Source organism: Pogona vitticeps, chromosome 5, assembly GCF_051106095.1.
Source record: "Pogona vitticeps strain Pit_001003342236 chromosome 5, PviZW2.1, whole genome shotgun sequence".
Lineage (NCBI taxonomy): Eukaryota > Metazoa > Chordata > Lepidosauria > Squamata > Agamidae > Pogona > Pogona vitticeps.
The window spans coordinates 148,171,033-148,188,085 of NC_135787.1; the positions used below are offsets into that span (position 1 = coordinate 148,171,033).

Sequence of the window (17,053 nt, forward strand, 5' to 3'; positions counted from 1 at the left end):
ATGGGTAATGGAATTCTGTGTGACTCTTCTAATTACATACAAAGGAAGGACCTTCCCAACATTTTGGATGACAGCTTCCTCAATTCATAAAATGGGAGTACTGGCTTACACATCTGAGAATTGGGATGAAAAGGTTCACCACCTCAAGAACTCAGCCTAATGTTGCCAGCCAGAATGGCTGTAGTGTAGGATATTACTATAATGTACAGTACAAACTATGCCACCACTGCCAGAACTCTATGTATGTTTATTTAAGGTTCCCACAACCTGCTGCAAATAACTGACAATGCACCAGGTTGCATCTTGGTTGCACAGTGTGGCATGTGACCACACATGCATCAAGGTGTACCTTGGCATGTCCTCAGTTTGCCACACAAGTAGTATTCTGGTCAATGTTTTGGGACACTTTACAAGAATTGGCATGCTATGACACCAACAGCATTAACCTTAAAATCATCAAGATAAAGTATAAGTGAAATAAAGACTATTTAACAGTGTGGTATCATTTATTTCACATATAAACATCCATGTACCAGTACAGCCAATTGTATGCAGTACTCATTCTGGCAAACCCCTTGTCTAAAACCTTACATCTGCAACATACAAGTGACTGAAGACAACTCATAAGACACAGCTAAAATGTTATCTGAACTTAATGTTTGTATGATTTTGTTTATTAGTCTCATGTATCACAAAACCCAGAAACAAAAAAATGCTATCAAATGGTAAAATCCTTCCCAGGGGTTCAGTACTTCAAGCCACAGAACAGCCTAGGTCTTCTATTTCATTGACCGAGATCTGCTGCCTACCTAGTTGCAACTTACTTTAACATAGGAAGTTGCAACTAGAATAGGCACATTGAATCTGTGAAACTTAGAGGAGTTGAGTCATGAGGTCCCCATGGATTCAATGGGCCTGTTCCAGTGCAACTTGCTACACGAAGCAACAGAATTTCACCCAGTGTCCCCTGTTAGCGAAAGCCAATGCTGGCTCCTAATGCTTTGATGCAACTTATGTGTCCCTCTGCAGCCTCAGTACTTGGTACTAAAATCCAAAGGAGTATAGTGTGAATGTTCGAAACACACAGTTTGGTACTAAGGGCAGATACTTCACTTCTGAGTGCCAGAAGTTAACTTAGAACCAAATAGGAATCATGTTTGCATTCTTCAGTCTTGTCAAAGGACCATCTCACTTAAAATGCCCGAGAACTGTACTTGAAAGTTACAGCTGCCTAAGGCACATGTCTTTCACTGTACAGTATGTGTCTGTGCAGAGAGACCCATGTGCCCACTGCACAGAATGGTGCAAATGCATCTTTTGCCTGCAACTGAAATTACATCCCTGTAAGACAGAACTGTCTGCTGAAGTCATGTACCTCTTGTAAGGAACACTCCATTTGGGTACCCTATGGTGGATTAACACATTTCCCCATGAGATCATGAAGTCTTTTGTTTAGGCAGCCAGCATTTTCATACCACACACAAATGCCTTGGGAAAAACAATATGCTGTTGTAGTTCTGTAGGCAGTGGAAACTGAAGAATTTTCTCCAAACCTGTCAACACACATTCATCTTCTTTATTTAAAAAAAAATCCTCAAATCATTCAACAGTGCATATAAAAGTGTGCTGTAAGGCTTAGAAATATGTAGTACTTTAAAGAAATAGCACAATCAGTTTCACAGTAATTAGTAGCATTTAAGTTGTATGTTGTAACTACAGAATCAGCTTGGGCCAATAGTACTAATAAATCATTGGGCATGAACAAGAGCTCCAGCTCCCTGGCCATAGCCAAATCCTTTCGGGCCAAAGTTCTTTGCATAACAACCTGCAAGAATAAAGAGTACGCTATTAGTTAAATCCCATGGTGCCTGTCTTGGTCTTTGGTAAAATCAGACACTAAAGTGAGCAGACTTCAAAACATGAAAATAAAATCCCCCGATGAGACATAATCTAGAGACTAACTGCTGCTTTACACCTAAAAAGCACTTCTGAAAAGATGACACTGCTACTACAATTGCTTCCTTTGACCAGGCACAATTGTGATTTGTTTAGTTAAAAATACACTGAATCTTACATTAATGTTTGAAACCCACTAGAAGCAAAGCTGTTGAATAAACACTTTTAGGGATACTGAGACCCTCCAGTTTTTTTTTTAACCTTAACCTCCCATCAGCCCTAAAGAACATAGCCAATGGTAAGGGATTATGGGAACTGCAGCCCAAAATCACCCAGGCGGCCACATCTCTCCCACTAGGAGTGGGACTGTCACATTTTGTGGACTGCAACTCCCAGAAGTGGCCCAGAACTCCCATAGGCAGACCTCTGGGAGGTGCAAACAAACAGAAGTTTGCAGAGCAGCTTTCATTATCTACACATAGGCCTCTGTTGCCATTTTTTTATCTTTATCTATTCTGTTTTGTGTTAATGTGCGAAACCGTTACTTTGTATTAATTGTTTTTATTACGCATTTGTGAGCAGCCCAGAGTAGACTATGTCTAAATGGGTGGCATGTAAGCTCAGTAAATAAATAAATAATTAATAAATACAATAAATTTTTCACCTTTCAAGAGGATGATGAGTGCCCCAGCAGAAGATGGGGATAACTAGGCTGAGTGGGATGGAATTTCACTGCTCATTAGGCTCTGCTGAAGGAGCCACTCTAGGAACAATCCATCACATGAATCCTTGCAATTCTCATAGATTCCTGCCAGTCCCAATCAGGGCCAGAGCAGTTTCCTTCTTGAAAGGCTAACAGTAGCAGCAGCAGAGGCCCATGTGCCAGTAACCAAAGCTGCTCTGTTAATGTCAGGTTTTGGCTGCATCTTCCCGAATTTGGCCAAATTCTAGGAATAGCAATCAAAGCTCCTGTCCTATTGCCCATCCCTACTTTAAGCTATTTGCTTCTCCCTTCCTGTCCTACAGTTAAACCTGCAACTTTACCTTCATCTTACCTTTGCAATAGATTTCGCCTTCCTTTTCTGTCAAAGTAGTTGATTCAAGGCTCTTCCCACACTTGGCACATCGAAAACAGTTCTTGTGCCAAGGCTAGAAAAAAGAGCAGGTTATTTCAAACTTCTGTATTGCACAATCCAAAGAGTCACTCTAAAGAGCTAATACATCTGCAAAAATCAATATTCATAGACCAATCTTTTATTTTATATTAGGCTGATCCATTATTAAGCAGCACTCATACAAAATATATTTGAGAAAATAGATTTGATGACCATCACCAGAGGCAGAACTCTTTTCCTCTCAAAAATTAACAGCTTATGAGAACCATCTGCTAGAAATGGATACAAATACAACTATCAGCACCACAGGTGCCTGGGGAAACTAGACCCTCCCCCCAGAACCAACCAATCCACTTACTACTCACTGTGTGGTGCACACATGTGACCATCATCATTCATGGCACACCAATTGTGGAAATAGCCAGGCCAGCACTTCCCTGTCTCTTCACACAGCTGACTACTCAACTGCTGAATGGAGGGACTTGTCATTCTGCCTCTTTGAAGAGTGGCTGGCTGTGTGAAGAGGCGGGTAAGCGCCAGCCAGGCTACTTCAGCAATTGGTGCAATTCAAATGACAATGGCTGTGCGCACCGTGCAGCAAGCAGTAAGTGGACCGGCTGGTTCTGGTGGTTCCCCCAGGTACATGTGGTGCCAATTTTCACCCTATCTCTACCAACCACCCTATTCTACGAAGTCAAAATTCAAACCTACAATTAATCTGTGAGGTCAATATTGCTAAGTAAGATATTTGGAACAAGGGGCCTTTACCTTCCCAGCTCCTATTACTTTCTCAGCTGCATATACAGAATCACCACATCTGGAACATTTCTCTGTTCCTCCAAACTTCTGGGCAAATTTTGAAGTATTTGGACTTGTTGTCGGTCGATGAGAAGATGTGCTAAAATAAAAAGATGTAGTCTGAATATTCTGTTGCACTGATTTTGTTCTAACTTCCACAGGGTAAAGACTAAGTGCCACCATTCCAGAAAAAAGCCCAATAGCTTCACAATTAGAAGGCAATAAAACATTGTCCCTCCAAAGACATCTTTTGCACAATCAACTGTAAAATGAATCCTATTCTTCAGACAAATACTTATCAAACAAAAGTAAGCTAAGAGAAAGATCTCACTGAAAGAACAAATGTTCTTAAATTCTCAGTGGTGCCTTGTTTCTATGCATGAAGCATTTAACTTGGTAATTTCTGCCCCCAGTTGCCTAACCTTGTCTCTGAAGAGCAGGGACGTAAGTTCTATTATACAATGAATACGTGGCATACAAGTCTAAACATGTGAAAAAAGCCAGACTTCCTAGCCACACTTTAATTCAGAGGTCAACTGAGTCGGAACACAGTGCCATCAAATCCATCCATCCATCCCAGCTGCCAAGAGACCAATTTATCTAAAGTGGGTAATGGGTCAAGGTACTGAACATCTTAACATTTTAGACTGTTGGACCCTCATTGAGACAAATCTGATACATGGCATTGCTTATTATAATTCAGTCCTACCATACTCTGGCCAACATTGTTGACTGTCACCTTAGCACTCATAATTGTAGCCATGTTTGAAAATGTATAGAAAAACTAATGTGCATGATTTCTTTACAACACAGAGCATCCCAGTTGTCTACAAACATTTCTTCAATGATTTCAGGAGTCTTAAATGACAATTCTATGAACCCATTTAACTTTTATCTACAGCTTGTTATGCCTGCAGTTAGAGTTGGATTTCATACAGAGCGATGGTATGCCAAACCTTCCAACATGTCAATGACATTCTAAGATGGGTGCAGTGGCCTGTAAGCAAGAGTAGACACCTTACTATGTGGTCATTGCTATGGCCTTTTGTCAGCTTTCAGGGGTTTATACTCTTCCTGAATGTCTTGTGACGCTGGGATTAAGGCTCTCAGCAGAAACCACTGGCTTGGTGCCATACTAGTTTAGAAGCTAATACCTTGGAAGACAAACAAAACTCAAAGAGTTCTTGATAGGTTTATGCACGAGGTTGAAAACAGGAAAAAAAATAACAGGGTGAAGTTAAAAATAAAGTGTGAAGTTCTACACCTAAGAAAAAGAAATCAAAAACAGTTACAAGTTGCTTCCCTATCTTTATGCCAAGTCCCTCACCACGCTAGTTCATGTACTGGTAGGCTCAATAATAATTGTAATGCTCTCTACATGGGGCTGCCTATGAGGCTGCTATGGAAACTTCAGCATGTCCAAAATATGGAGGCCAGATTGTTGTGGGAAGTAAATACCACCAGATCTCCCCCATTCTGTCTGCCTTGCAATGGCTTCCTGTTTATTTCCATGTGAGCTTTAAGGTGATGAGATTAACATACAAGGCCCTAAACAGTTTGGGACCTTGATATAGGCCCCAAACTGTTTACCTACTCTATGCAGAGTAGATAAAAACCAATGATTTTTTAAAAAATCATTTAAATAAAAAATAGATTTTTGTTTGAGATCATCCAAAAATCCACTGTTTTAGATTTAAACCGTGCTTTAAATCAATTTGATTTAAATCAAATCCACCCTGATTCTATGATCATATGCTGGCTGCCCCACTGAACATGCACAAGAGTATTCGTGTAATTTCCTACTTCTATGCCTCCATTCATATGGAACCTGCAATTTCATAGTATTTTGAAGCAACTGGTTTTCATATTACAGTACGCCTTAGTTTGAAGAATGACAAAGACCGTAAACACAAACCTCAAGTCACTGAGGTTCACCTACAAAAGAGTACAAATTTACTATATGTGGCTCTGAAATGCCAACATTCATAATATATGCCAGCCCATAATATAGTTCAGGAAACCCTCAGAGGCAACTATTTCAGCCTGTCTATTGCACTTCATCTAGCTCGGAGTGAAAAAAATGTTCTACTTACTTCTCATGCCTGATGCCAAGCCGTTCCCCTCTGTCCATATTAAGAGTGCCTGCTCCTTGGCCATATCCGTACCCTTTGGGGCCATATTTCTTTCCATAGCAAGACTTGCAGTATATCTCTTCATTGTGAATGGCTACTGTTGTGCTGTCTAAGTTCTTCCGGCAGACCACTGGAGAGAAAGTTTTGCTTTTAAAAGTAGCTCTTTTACAGAGGTCTGTTAACAACAGAAAGAAACCTCAAGTGCCAGATGTTCTCACTTCTCTTGCCTTGCCTGTGGCAGTTCTCAGTAAACTGTATAGGATTAAAGGGGGGGGGAACTGTTTTTTGTCTTACTGAATTACATTTTGTTCCTTTCTTTCTCTTTCATGGCTAACATTCATAGAATGGAAACTTGATGCAGTTTAATTAGTGGGGTTACAAAGAAGCCAGGAACTGAGGTCAGCAATTTTTCCTCTTGCTTCTTAAAAATCACACAGAAAAAGAACCTATACTCTTGCCAACATGTTTAATTATGCAACACTTCCTAAACCCACTTGTATTTTGCGAAGTATTCATAAATACAGATATCATAAATCACAAAATCAGCTACTGTACTAACATTTAGCACAAGATAATAATGGGAACATTATATCAACTTAAATCCATGTTCTGGAATACAGTACTATTAAGAACTTTCTTTTCTTTCTTTTTTACCATTTTAGGTTGCTAGCTTTGTTGTCTAAAAATAAGACCAGGAATTTCACCATTAATGAAAAAGAAAGTTGAGACTGTTTTTTGTCCAAGCATTCCTGGAAAATTCCGTGGCACTCTCCTACACACACAACTGCATATTCATAATACCTATTTCAAGATAATGCCTACACTGTGACTTTGAACAAAGTGTTATTCATTTTGGCAGATACACATTGCTGGATACTGACCTAATCTAATTAATAAAAATTAGTAGATCCACCCATAATTTTGACTGCAAATGAATCAGATAAAATTAGATAAAATTATAAATATAAACACAGATGCAACTCAACTTTTAAATATATGCAAACAGTATTGCTTAGGATGATGTTACATTTGATAGTTATTGTAACTTCCCTGCCCAGCTTCTGATGTGAAGTTACTGGAAATTCTACTGATCCCTCAATCATTTGTGAACTTGTATATGAGCTTACACAAGCTATATTTTTATCTGTAAGCACTAAAAGGTATTGCTAGGGGTCACAAAATACCCCTGCGCATCTAACAAGGATTCATCAAGATTTTTTTATCTTTGGACTTACTTTAACTGTAGACTTCGAGGCTTAAGACATATTACCTTCATCTATTATTATTAATTTCCGTATTTCTCCCACCCTTCTTTTTAAAAACCACCTAAAGTGATAAGTGCTCTAGAGACTAAACACTTACACACCATTGTGGAAGTTCAGTTGGTCCTACAATGTGTGGATTGTGGATTTAATGTTGCGTTTGAATCATATGACACTGCTGTTCTTTGTGGCAGTTCCATCACTAAGCAATTATATGGTACTTTGCTTAGTATCGTCTAATAATTAAGTTTTTTAGTACAGAAATGCAATGCTTCAGTAAACTGTGAGGTCAAAACATAATCACATGGACTCTGCTCATTTACGACAATCCAAAGACATCTGTGCCAAAGCCCAACAGAATTTTGGCTCCAGTGTGCTCAAACACAAATCAACCAGATTATTTAATTAACTTGCATGGGAATGCAGCCAACTGGTGAATAATTTCTCACAAAATGATTCCTACATTATAAACTGCTTGAGCAGCTTATAGCAGGGTAACTGACATTCTGCTGCATTTTGTTATACTACATTTTAGAGAAGTTCAGAACTGAGCCAACTGAAATGCAGATTTTTTTAAACTCTAAAGTGACTCACATGAATGAAAGGGAGAACCTGGTGTATCATTTGCAGAAACTGTGACCTGACTTATCATCCTTTTAATAACTTCAGTGCTAAGTTGGTTTAATGCTCCCCAAAGGTATAGAACAGCTGTAGTTGTTAAAAAGCTCAGTTACTCAAAGTAAAAGGAGGTCTACATCCTACCGTTACAGAAGTTAAAGTGCTTCCCTTCCTGCCTGGCACTGGAAAAAAGACATATTCATTCCTGTTATTACTTCTAAGAAGTGTGTGTGTTCTGTGCTATCAAGTCAGAACTGATTTATAGTGAACCAAACAGGGCTTATTTAAGGAGTGGTTTTACCTGTTCCACACCTCCAGTGAGTTTCACAACTGAGCAGGGATTTGAACCCTGTTCTCCAGAGTTCTAGTCCATCACTCTAACCACTTCACCATACTGGGAATCTACTATAAGGAGTGCAGACCCACCAAATGACTAGGACTCGCTCAGCCTGCATTTATGGTGATTCAATAGATGAATTCTAGTTAGGACTAACTGATGAAATTACTCCACAGTTCTTATAAATAGCAGACACATAGAACCCAGGCATGCAGCCTGTAATATGGTGTCACATACTGTTCTGGACTCTGACCATAAGATTACTGTCCACCTATAGAAACCAGTAGCACACTTATGTTATAGATTATGACTCTTACTGCTCAGACACTGGCATTTGATTGAGAAGAACACCAGGAGTACTTACTGCAAAGAAAGCAGCAGCGATGGAAACTTCTTCCATCACACTGAACCTCTTCTGCATGGTATACTGTCCTACCACAGGCACCACACTTGTTTCCTCCTCCCCAGTTTGGCATTTTGAGTCTACCAAAAGAAAAAAGATGCAAGCAGTTAGCTACCAGGTTAAAACAAAAGTTTGATAACATAGTAAACCTGCAATCATATACTCCAGAAAATGGTTGCATCAAAATGATTAAAGGCTGAATGAAATAATGCATCCATGTACAACACTAATGTACAATTACATCTCCAGAACCATCATGATCACATAGCCAGAGAGAAAACTTGCCCAATATAAAGATGCTGTGCATGGTCCACAAGGGACAACGCCATATGGCCTATTCCTCCCAATATTTATGCAAGACTGCACAGTTTGCTGCATCGAGCACCAATGAGGCACCAAACTTAGAAGTCATGCAGTACAAATGCAGGCAGCACCTGCAGCACATTATTTTGGTGGACAATTAGAATAGAATTTTGCTCATTTTATTAAAATCTAGTAGTGGGTAGTAAGTGATTCTCTTGTACCAAAAATGTTACTCCTGAAATTTTGTTTCTGGGGTATCATTTGGGGACTATTTTCAATTAAAAACACACACACTAGAACCAATATGCTGGTAAAGGGTTGCTCCTTGAGTAATAAGCAACATTTATTACCTACTGCCCACCCCAAAAACATCCCACACTGAGTAACAGGTGGCTTAAAAAATAATGTTACATGCTGCAACTGAAACTCAGACTTCCTTCACCCTAAAAAGACAAGTAAAAGCAATGATTTTGAAGACTTAGAGATGACTGCAGTCAGATAACAAGGGCCACAGAATGTCACCAAATACTATTGAGCAATGTCAGTTTTTTTGAAATAAATACTACAAAAAGGTTAAGTCAATTTGTCCTCCAGCAGAGGGAAGCACAGTGAAAGACTAAGTGGGAAAACAGATTTCATTACTTGCAAAGCATAATGTTTTGCTTCTTTGCTGCAAAGTATGACAAGACTGGCATATTTAACAGTATGTTTTTGTTTACATACAGACAAAATGACCACTCAAGGAAGCATATAATATTTTCACATAAACTAAGAATGAGTCAACCAAACCATGAAAATATAAAACCAAATACAGCAGGAGTGGGCAACATGTAGGGCCATCTCAGCACCCTTGGGGCACAAAAAGCACCTTACACAACACCCCCATTTCCTGAAAAGCCCACTTATACCCCCAGGGGCACTGAGGTAATCTGCCATTGTTTAGGCCTCCAGGCATCCCCATGATGGTTATACTTCAATTGTAATATTCTTTTTAAAAATGGGCATTGAAGTGTACAATGAGGCTCAACACACTTCCATGGTCTGAGGTTAGAGGCACAGAATTAAATGTCTCCTTTCAATGGAGGTCAGAAAAGAAAGCAAACAAATAATGGAAACAAAGCAAACAAACAGGAAAAGAGGGGAGGCAAGCAAGAGACAGGAAAAATAACTTAGGTAAATTACTAATGTCAGAAGATAGTCATCTTGGTTTGTGAAAGCTCTCTCCTACTGAAACCCAGGGTTCGATTGCATGCAAGATTGTTATTTTCCCAACAATTACTTCAGTAATGCCAGCTATGTGAGAGAAGATGATTCATACATAACATTGCTTCTAAATACTTCACCTTAAGTCAGTGGTTCCCAACCTTGGGTCCCCAGATGTTCTTGGACTAAAACTCATAAAAGTCTTCACCCCTACCTGTGCTGCCCAGGATTTCTGGAACTTTTACTCTGGGGACCCAAGACTTGGAATTACTGTCTTAAGTGGAACTGATTATACTTTCCTGCACTCTTAACTCTCATTTCCTGAAGCTAAACAGATACAACATTCTTCTCAGATAAATTAAGGTAGGGCATACTTACTCATGTCTTAATTTTACTGTTTATGATTAGAGATGGAGGTATTTGTATACAAATATGAATACCCCCGCACAGCTAGATGTAATGAAGTGCTGGCCCCCTGGGGCCGGACCATCCACCCATGTGGCCGCCGCCGCCACTGCCTCCGCTCTCCCAATAGTTCCGGAGTTTGCAGTCGGCTATTCACTCGTCAGCCTGGCAGGGAGACCCGTCTTCCCTTCTTCTGCCAGGGGTGGATAGCTGACCGCAAACTCTGGATCATTTGGAAGGGAGAGCAGAGGCGGCCACAGCAGTGGACACATGAGTGGGTGGCCTGACCCCAGGGGGCAGACCCTCGTTACATCCATCTCTATTTAGGATCATAGAACAGTAGGGTTGGAAGGTACTGCAAGACCACCTAGTTGAGCTCCTGCCCCCATGCATAAATTCTTATTTTAGACTGTAATGTGATAGTGGGAATTCAGCCATTCAGAAGAATAATCCATATGCAATCAATTGAAAACTAAACTAAAACTCTTTTAGAGAATAACTCTCAGAATCCACGTGGAGCATCAACAGCTGCTATGCTGGTTAATATATTTTCTGAGCACTATACCCCAAAAGCAAACTCTCCAGTGTTAAACCGAAAAACCTAGATGCTACATCTTAGCTTCTAGGACTGAACTCTGTTGTTTTATGACTATCTACTATTCAACTGAAACAGTGCAGCTGGTGTCCTGCAAACAAGGCTGGTCCTAAAGAGACATTGTTCCATAGGTGGAAAAAAGTGGTTCAGATTACAGTGTGAACTTTGTCTACTTCTTAATGGTCTGAGAGTAAAGATTCACCCCCATACCCCACTCCAGCAGCTACTTTAAGGGCACACTGAAAGGCTCTTAAATAAAGCACTGCTTTTGCCAGCTTTAGACAGCTGGAACATGGGGTTTAATTTAGTCTTGACAGAGTGACCCAGTAAATGTTAGAAGTGTAGCCAGGGAGCAAAATTACCATTGTTCACAAGCAACTATTTTTGGAATGTGGGAAAATGAGATTAAACATTAATCCAAAATAGGACATTTGTGCATTCGCTCCTCAGCAGCTACAAGTCTGCTATGTGACACATGATTTAGAAGCTCATTGTTGGGTAGAAACATTAATTAGAATTGCTTAACACATAGTTCTATGATCATCAAGAGTTTAGTATTGCTTTTTCATTATTTGGTATTATTCAATGCTCAAGATGAGGCTTAAAAAGTTATTCCATATAACATACACTAGTTTTACTCTGTTATTCTCGGCTCCACTAGGGTTTAGGAAGTTAGGATACATTACATTTATCCAAGGGCTTGGCTGCACAAGCAATACAGCAGCTGACATCAATCACAGCAACAGGGAGCTTGAAGAACACAGTCTATGCCGAATTCCTTTTCAAAAACCTTTGCATTGTGAGACTTCACATTTTTTAAATAACAAGAATTTTATTTTAACCATAGTTTTGTTGCTCCTTACTTGTCTTTCACAATATCCTAAATGGCTGAAAAATTAAACACTCCAGAAACGACATACAGTACTTATTGGAATCTATGTCCTCACTCAGTACACAACAACCCACAATCTTCTATAATTTGTTACTAAAATATTTCTTCAAAAGCAACCCTAAGCATTACACACTTTGGAGAGGAACCTGCACATTTATACAGATAAAGGACATGGAGAATGTGTGCACAAGCAAATACACAACCTAGCTGCTTCTAGTTCTCATGCTTCGGCGAGTATGCAACAGACCTGGAGGGGAAAGCACTGCTGTGTTTACCCAGCAAAGTTCATGGGTAGGTGTCGGACTTATGGATTTTTTGCAATGCAACTCCCAGAATTCACCAGGAATTTCCACAACCAGCATTTTGGGAACTGCATCCAAAAACAGACACACAAACACCAAGGTCCATAGAGCTGTTTTCCTTAACCACAAATGGCTTCCAGGAGCCTCCAAAACCATCATTGTCTCAGAAAGAGGAGGAAAATGGCTTGGGATGGCAAAGCACCAAGAGACAGTCTCTCTGCTCCTAAGGCTTTATAAAGGATGTTGCTCAAAAACTATCCATCAGAGATAGCAATGCTACATTTATGCAAGAAGGCCTAATTAATAGGATTTGTATCTCTAAATTCAGTTCCCAATGATTAGTAAGATCCGTATTGTAACCATGCACTGCTTCTGGCTCTCCAAAGTATTTCTGGCCACCGGCTAGAGATGCCACTCTTCCATCAGGTAGGCATAACAGTTTTATGCTGATTACACACTTAGAACAAGTAGGAAAATAGATACAAATAATCAGTGAATAGCAGCATAATACACATTCACTCCTTAAAGTAGGTATAGAAGAAATTGATTGGTTCTGTTCCCTTTGATAGTGGAAGGAAGCGACAAGAAGCATGAAGATGCATTGGTAAATGCAATCACAGCAACAGCAATCTGGCATTCTTCACATAATCAGACACCTTTTCCAGTCCCTGAGGACATTTCCTATGCAAGAAATAAGCAGCTTAATCCTTAAGGCACTTGGTTCAGTCTACATACTTCCATCTGAAACGAAGGACAGAGATTCTAATTTCTAACTATTGTTTCCAAGACATGCTTTGCGTGATTTTGTAATTTATATTCACATTGTAACATGTATACCATATTTACTAAGCTGTCAAATCTATTAATTCCTCACAATCAGTTCCTAGTATTAAGAAACATACATACAATACTTACTATATTATCCAGTTGTGATTTTAATAACCAAACTTGTACATTTGTAAGCCACCCCGAGTAGACACTGTCTAGGCGGGCGGGGTAGAAATCTAATAAATAAATAAATAAACAAACTTGTCTGGAGATTCCAACTGGAAAGCAGGACTTTCTATTACATTTACAGAAATTATGTGAAAACATAGTGAACAGTTATAACAGAATGTATTAAAAGATTCCACCATTGTCCCTTACTGACGTTGCCACTCTCTGCAAAGAGTTGTCACTTACCATTGTGATAGGTGTCCATGACTTCATCCCACCAAAAATCACCCCCTCCCAGTAAAGAGACTTCCCTTAGTGAGGGGGAGAAAAGTAACAAGAAATAGAAGATTCCTTGGAATTCTCCTCCTGATTACTTGGGCTGCAACTTAAGTTTTCATAGTGTGACATATTAATTGCAATGTTTCATTTGGCCTTCAGTTTCAAAGGGTGTTTTGAGAAGCAAATTTGATAGGTTCTGTAACAAACAGCAATAGAAAACATTCTACATTCCATACATCTATTGAAGGTCTAGAACAGGTATAGTTTTACTTGTTGGATCTGAAAATCTCTTATCCTAGATTTCAGCCATTTTCATAAGCTGTGGTGTAGTCCTTGAGCTTGAGGCAATTTGCTAAAAAAAATTGTGCAATTATATTGGTGCTTTCATCTTGCTAACCGAAGCTTGTTTCCCCATTTTATTCATCTTATTATCAGATGCCTGTTCCTCATCTCACTTGAGTATGCTTGTCCGTGAAAGGCATAACAAAAAGTTAACATGAAAATGGTATACATACGTATGTCTGGTTCAACATATGCACACACTTTTGAACCATAAAGGACACTAATCCATCAAACGCCACAGAGATCCAGTCTATAAAATATTCTACAGCATAACAGCCATGTTCTATGAATCAGACATGATAGTTGCATAATTCCTTGAGTGTTTTTGAGAGCCAATAGCATTATGTTTTCCATCAACCCTGCTTTTGCAATTCTTCATGACAGAACTTGCTCCATACAACGACAAGGGAAAAAAATTCTGAAGAACACAGAGGGATTTTTTGTAGAAGTAACTACAGAATTCCAGAACTCACTGCTCTTATTTTCATCCACTTTCTCTACTGCAGGAACTTGCAGTCTGCCCTCTACTGAAAAGGGTATATCAAAGTTACTTCCAAAGGTTTCACAAGCAAACAATTCAAAAAGTGTGGAAGAATTACAAAACATTTACCAATCCTTTACCAAGGAGAAACAATGCATTCTGCTTCTCACAAAAGATCTAGCTAAAGCATAGAAAATATTAGCCAAGATTTATTACTAGCATTTACACAGCTAGTACACATTTTTACATCCTATTTGCCTTGACACAGGAATAAAAGGCTTCCTCAGCCACCTTTTAAAATAGATTTTCAGTGCAATAATGCTCCATTCCCTCTTATCACTAGATGCACACTCCCTTTTAAGAAACTGGAATTTGTCATTATCTCATCATCAACTTGACAGTACACAGATCTGGGCTCAAGACAACAAACATTAGTATGCAGGTGATCTGGACTTGCTTTAAGGGCAAGTGACTAAGCCTCATTACCTAAACCATTCAGCTTTCTGCTAAGGGATTTATAACAGGTAGCTGCATTTCTTCCAATTAATCCATGTCTATTTAAAAACATTTCACAGAACAGGAAGCAGGGGAACTTCCTAGAGATTAGCAGACAGGTGAAACAAACAAAAGAAAGTAGCCAAGAATTATATGCATACGAATATAAACTGGTGTTACAGCATACTCTTCCACTAGACATTAAAACACAAGACCCAAACTGATGATGAGTTGGTTTGCAGAGTTAAGATCTCCCAAAGTCCTAACAGTACAGCTAGCCATCCAAGTGGATGTATACTCTAGCTGCCAGTTTCTTTGAACACATCTTAAAGCAGACTTCTCTCCCTCCACACACACAACTATGAAAAGACACACACTTTTGATGCCATTATGCATACACAGCACTAGACAAATCATACAGAGAACAAAGGATATACAACAATTGCTGGGGGGCACGAGTTAAAGCATACTACTGACATTAATAACCTGCTTGTAGGCTTCCCATAGGCATCTGGTCCATCACTGTGGGAGAACAACACTGAACAGGACAGCTCTTTGGTTTGATCCTGCATGTCCTTCTCATGCTCCTAGGAGTAGCTCTGTTTCTTACCGGTACATTACCTACTAGCCAACAGTCACTTTACAAGACATTGCACATTGAGCTAGGAATCTAGACACAGTTCAAAGAACAGTAACCAGGTCTTCATTTAATGCTAATTATCACCATAGGCTAGCATACCTTTCCCCCAGAGAGAGGACAAAGTAGAAGGAAGGTCAACCATAAATGCTACACAAATGCAAGAAAGGCTCAGTATTCTTGGTCAGCCAGTAGTACGGCCACTATTGGAAAGCAACAGGTTATTTTTTTTAACCTGGATTCAGTGAGTTACCCAATAGTTCAGTTACAGGAGAGCAGAAAATAACAGAGAAAAAGAGAAAGTAGGTTACCAACACCTTATTTCTTTAAGAAGAAAATTTAACTACTGTATAGAGCTGGTCATAGCCGCCAAACTAGAAGAAAGCGACAGTTACTCTGAATATATACAAAGGTTCTTCTGTTCTTTCCACTGATTGAAGTAACCTCCATTCTTCCCTCACCGGCACAGAATGAGATCGCAGAGCTTCAGGTAGGTCACAAGAGGAAACAGGACGGGATTCCTTTAAGGTTCCAAGTCTTTCGTTTTCGGTAATGATAGGAAAGGGTGAGGAAGCTTGTAGAAAAGAAGCTTGCACTCCTACGGTTAGAGGCAAATCACGGCTGTCAAGTCTCATTCAGAGCCTACCCTCCAGAAACGCGCGCACGCGTTACGAAGCCAGCACATTTCCCCCCTCGGAAACAAAACAAGATGGTAAAAAGAGCCGAAAGTAGAAAACGCAGAAAAGAAAAACCGACCTGCGCTGGGCAAGGATGGAGTGACGCGGTGCAACCAGACGGACAGCTTCAGGACTGACGACTCAGCACGCAACCCACACAGACAGCAACGGCGCGCAACTGCGGCGCTCTCGCAGCCTTTATAGCTCCCTCAGGGGGCGGGGCTGCCCTCTCTTGCCTCTGTGGTCCTTAAGGCTCCGCCTCCTGACGGGATCCAGCCATAGTTGAATGCTTGTGGGAGGCGGGAATCTTCCCCCCCCCCCTGTTCAGGACGGCAGCCGTCGACGTGTTTCACGGGAAGAAGCGGGCCGGTCCTGTCCCGCTGGCTTTTGTGTCGGGGCAGGGCGTGCTCAGGAGGAAGAGGTGGGCAAGAGCTCGTTTTCACCTTGCTATAAACGCAGGTCCGTTCAGACGGAGAGCGCCTCCTCGTGTTACTGCTTTGAAGGAATGGGATGGACAAATAGAATCAGCCCGCCTTTTTTTATGCCTTGCCGGTTTTTCTGCAGAAAAGAAAAAACCTGCGAGAACCGGTGGGAAAACGAGGGAAGGTTAGGACTGAACCTTTAACGTTTAGAGTATAATTATTGTCAGTGGAGTTAAAAGCGTCGTTTTGGAGTTCTCGAATCGGTCTAAATTAAATTTTCCTAACTTCTATACAGCTACTATCGGAAACATTTTTGGCATTCAAGATACGGCTTTACCGCCCCATTGGCCTGCCTTATTCACTGCAGTGGATAAAAGTTTCAGACGTCATTAGCCTCCAGCCCTTCCTTGTTTTTCCATTGCTTTTTTTTTTTCCAATTCCACCCCCCTCACTGTGGAAAATCCATTCAAGTGAGGATAAAACAGCTGCACAGGGCCTTCTGGCTGCCAGTATAAGGAGAAAG

The 17,053-nt window shown here is 40.2% G+C and overlaps 1 protein-coding gene across 4 annotated transcripts; it reads right to left on the bottom strand.

The window, feature by feature from the left end:
• Nucleotides 1–487: 487 nt before the first annotated feature.
• Nucleotides 488–16,325, bottom strand: CSRP2 (cysteine and glycine rich protein 2). Of its 4 annotated transcripts, XM_078376935.1 has the most exons (7): nucleotides 16,188–16,280; nucleotides 15,893–16,029; nucleotides 8,523–8,641; nucleotides 5,903–6,071; nucleotides 3,780–3,909; nucleotides 2,952–3,045; nucleotides 488–1,825 (listed from the first exon to the last, which is right to left on the bottom strand). In XM_078376935.1, the coding sequence occupies exons 3-7, from the start codon at nucleotides 8,632–8,634 to the stop codon at nucleotides 1,749–1,751; spliced, it is 582 nt and encodes a 193-aa protein (XP_078233061.1). In that variant the 5' UTR covers nucleotides 8,635–8,641; nucleotides 15,893–16,029; nucleotides 16,188–16,280; the 3' UTR covers nucleotides 488–1,748. The 4 variants fall into 4 exon arrangements, with proteins under 4 accessions (XP_078233061.1, XP_020659876.2, XP_078233062.1 ...); XM_020804217.3 differs by lacking the exon at nucleotides 15,893–16,029 and having other exon boundaries at nucleotides 16,188–16,325; XM_078376936.1 differs by lacking the exon at nucleotides 16,188–16,280 and having other exon boundaries at nucleotides 15,747–16,029.
• Nucleotides 16,326–17,053: the final 728 nt, after the last annotated feature.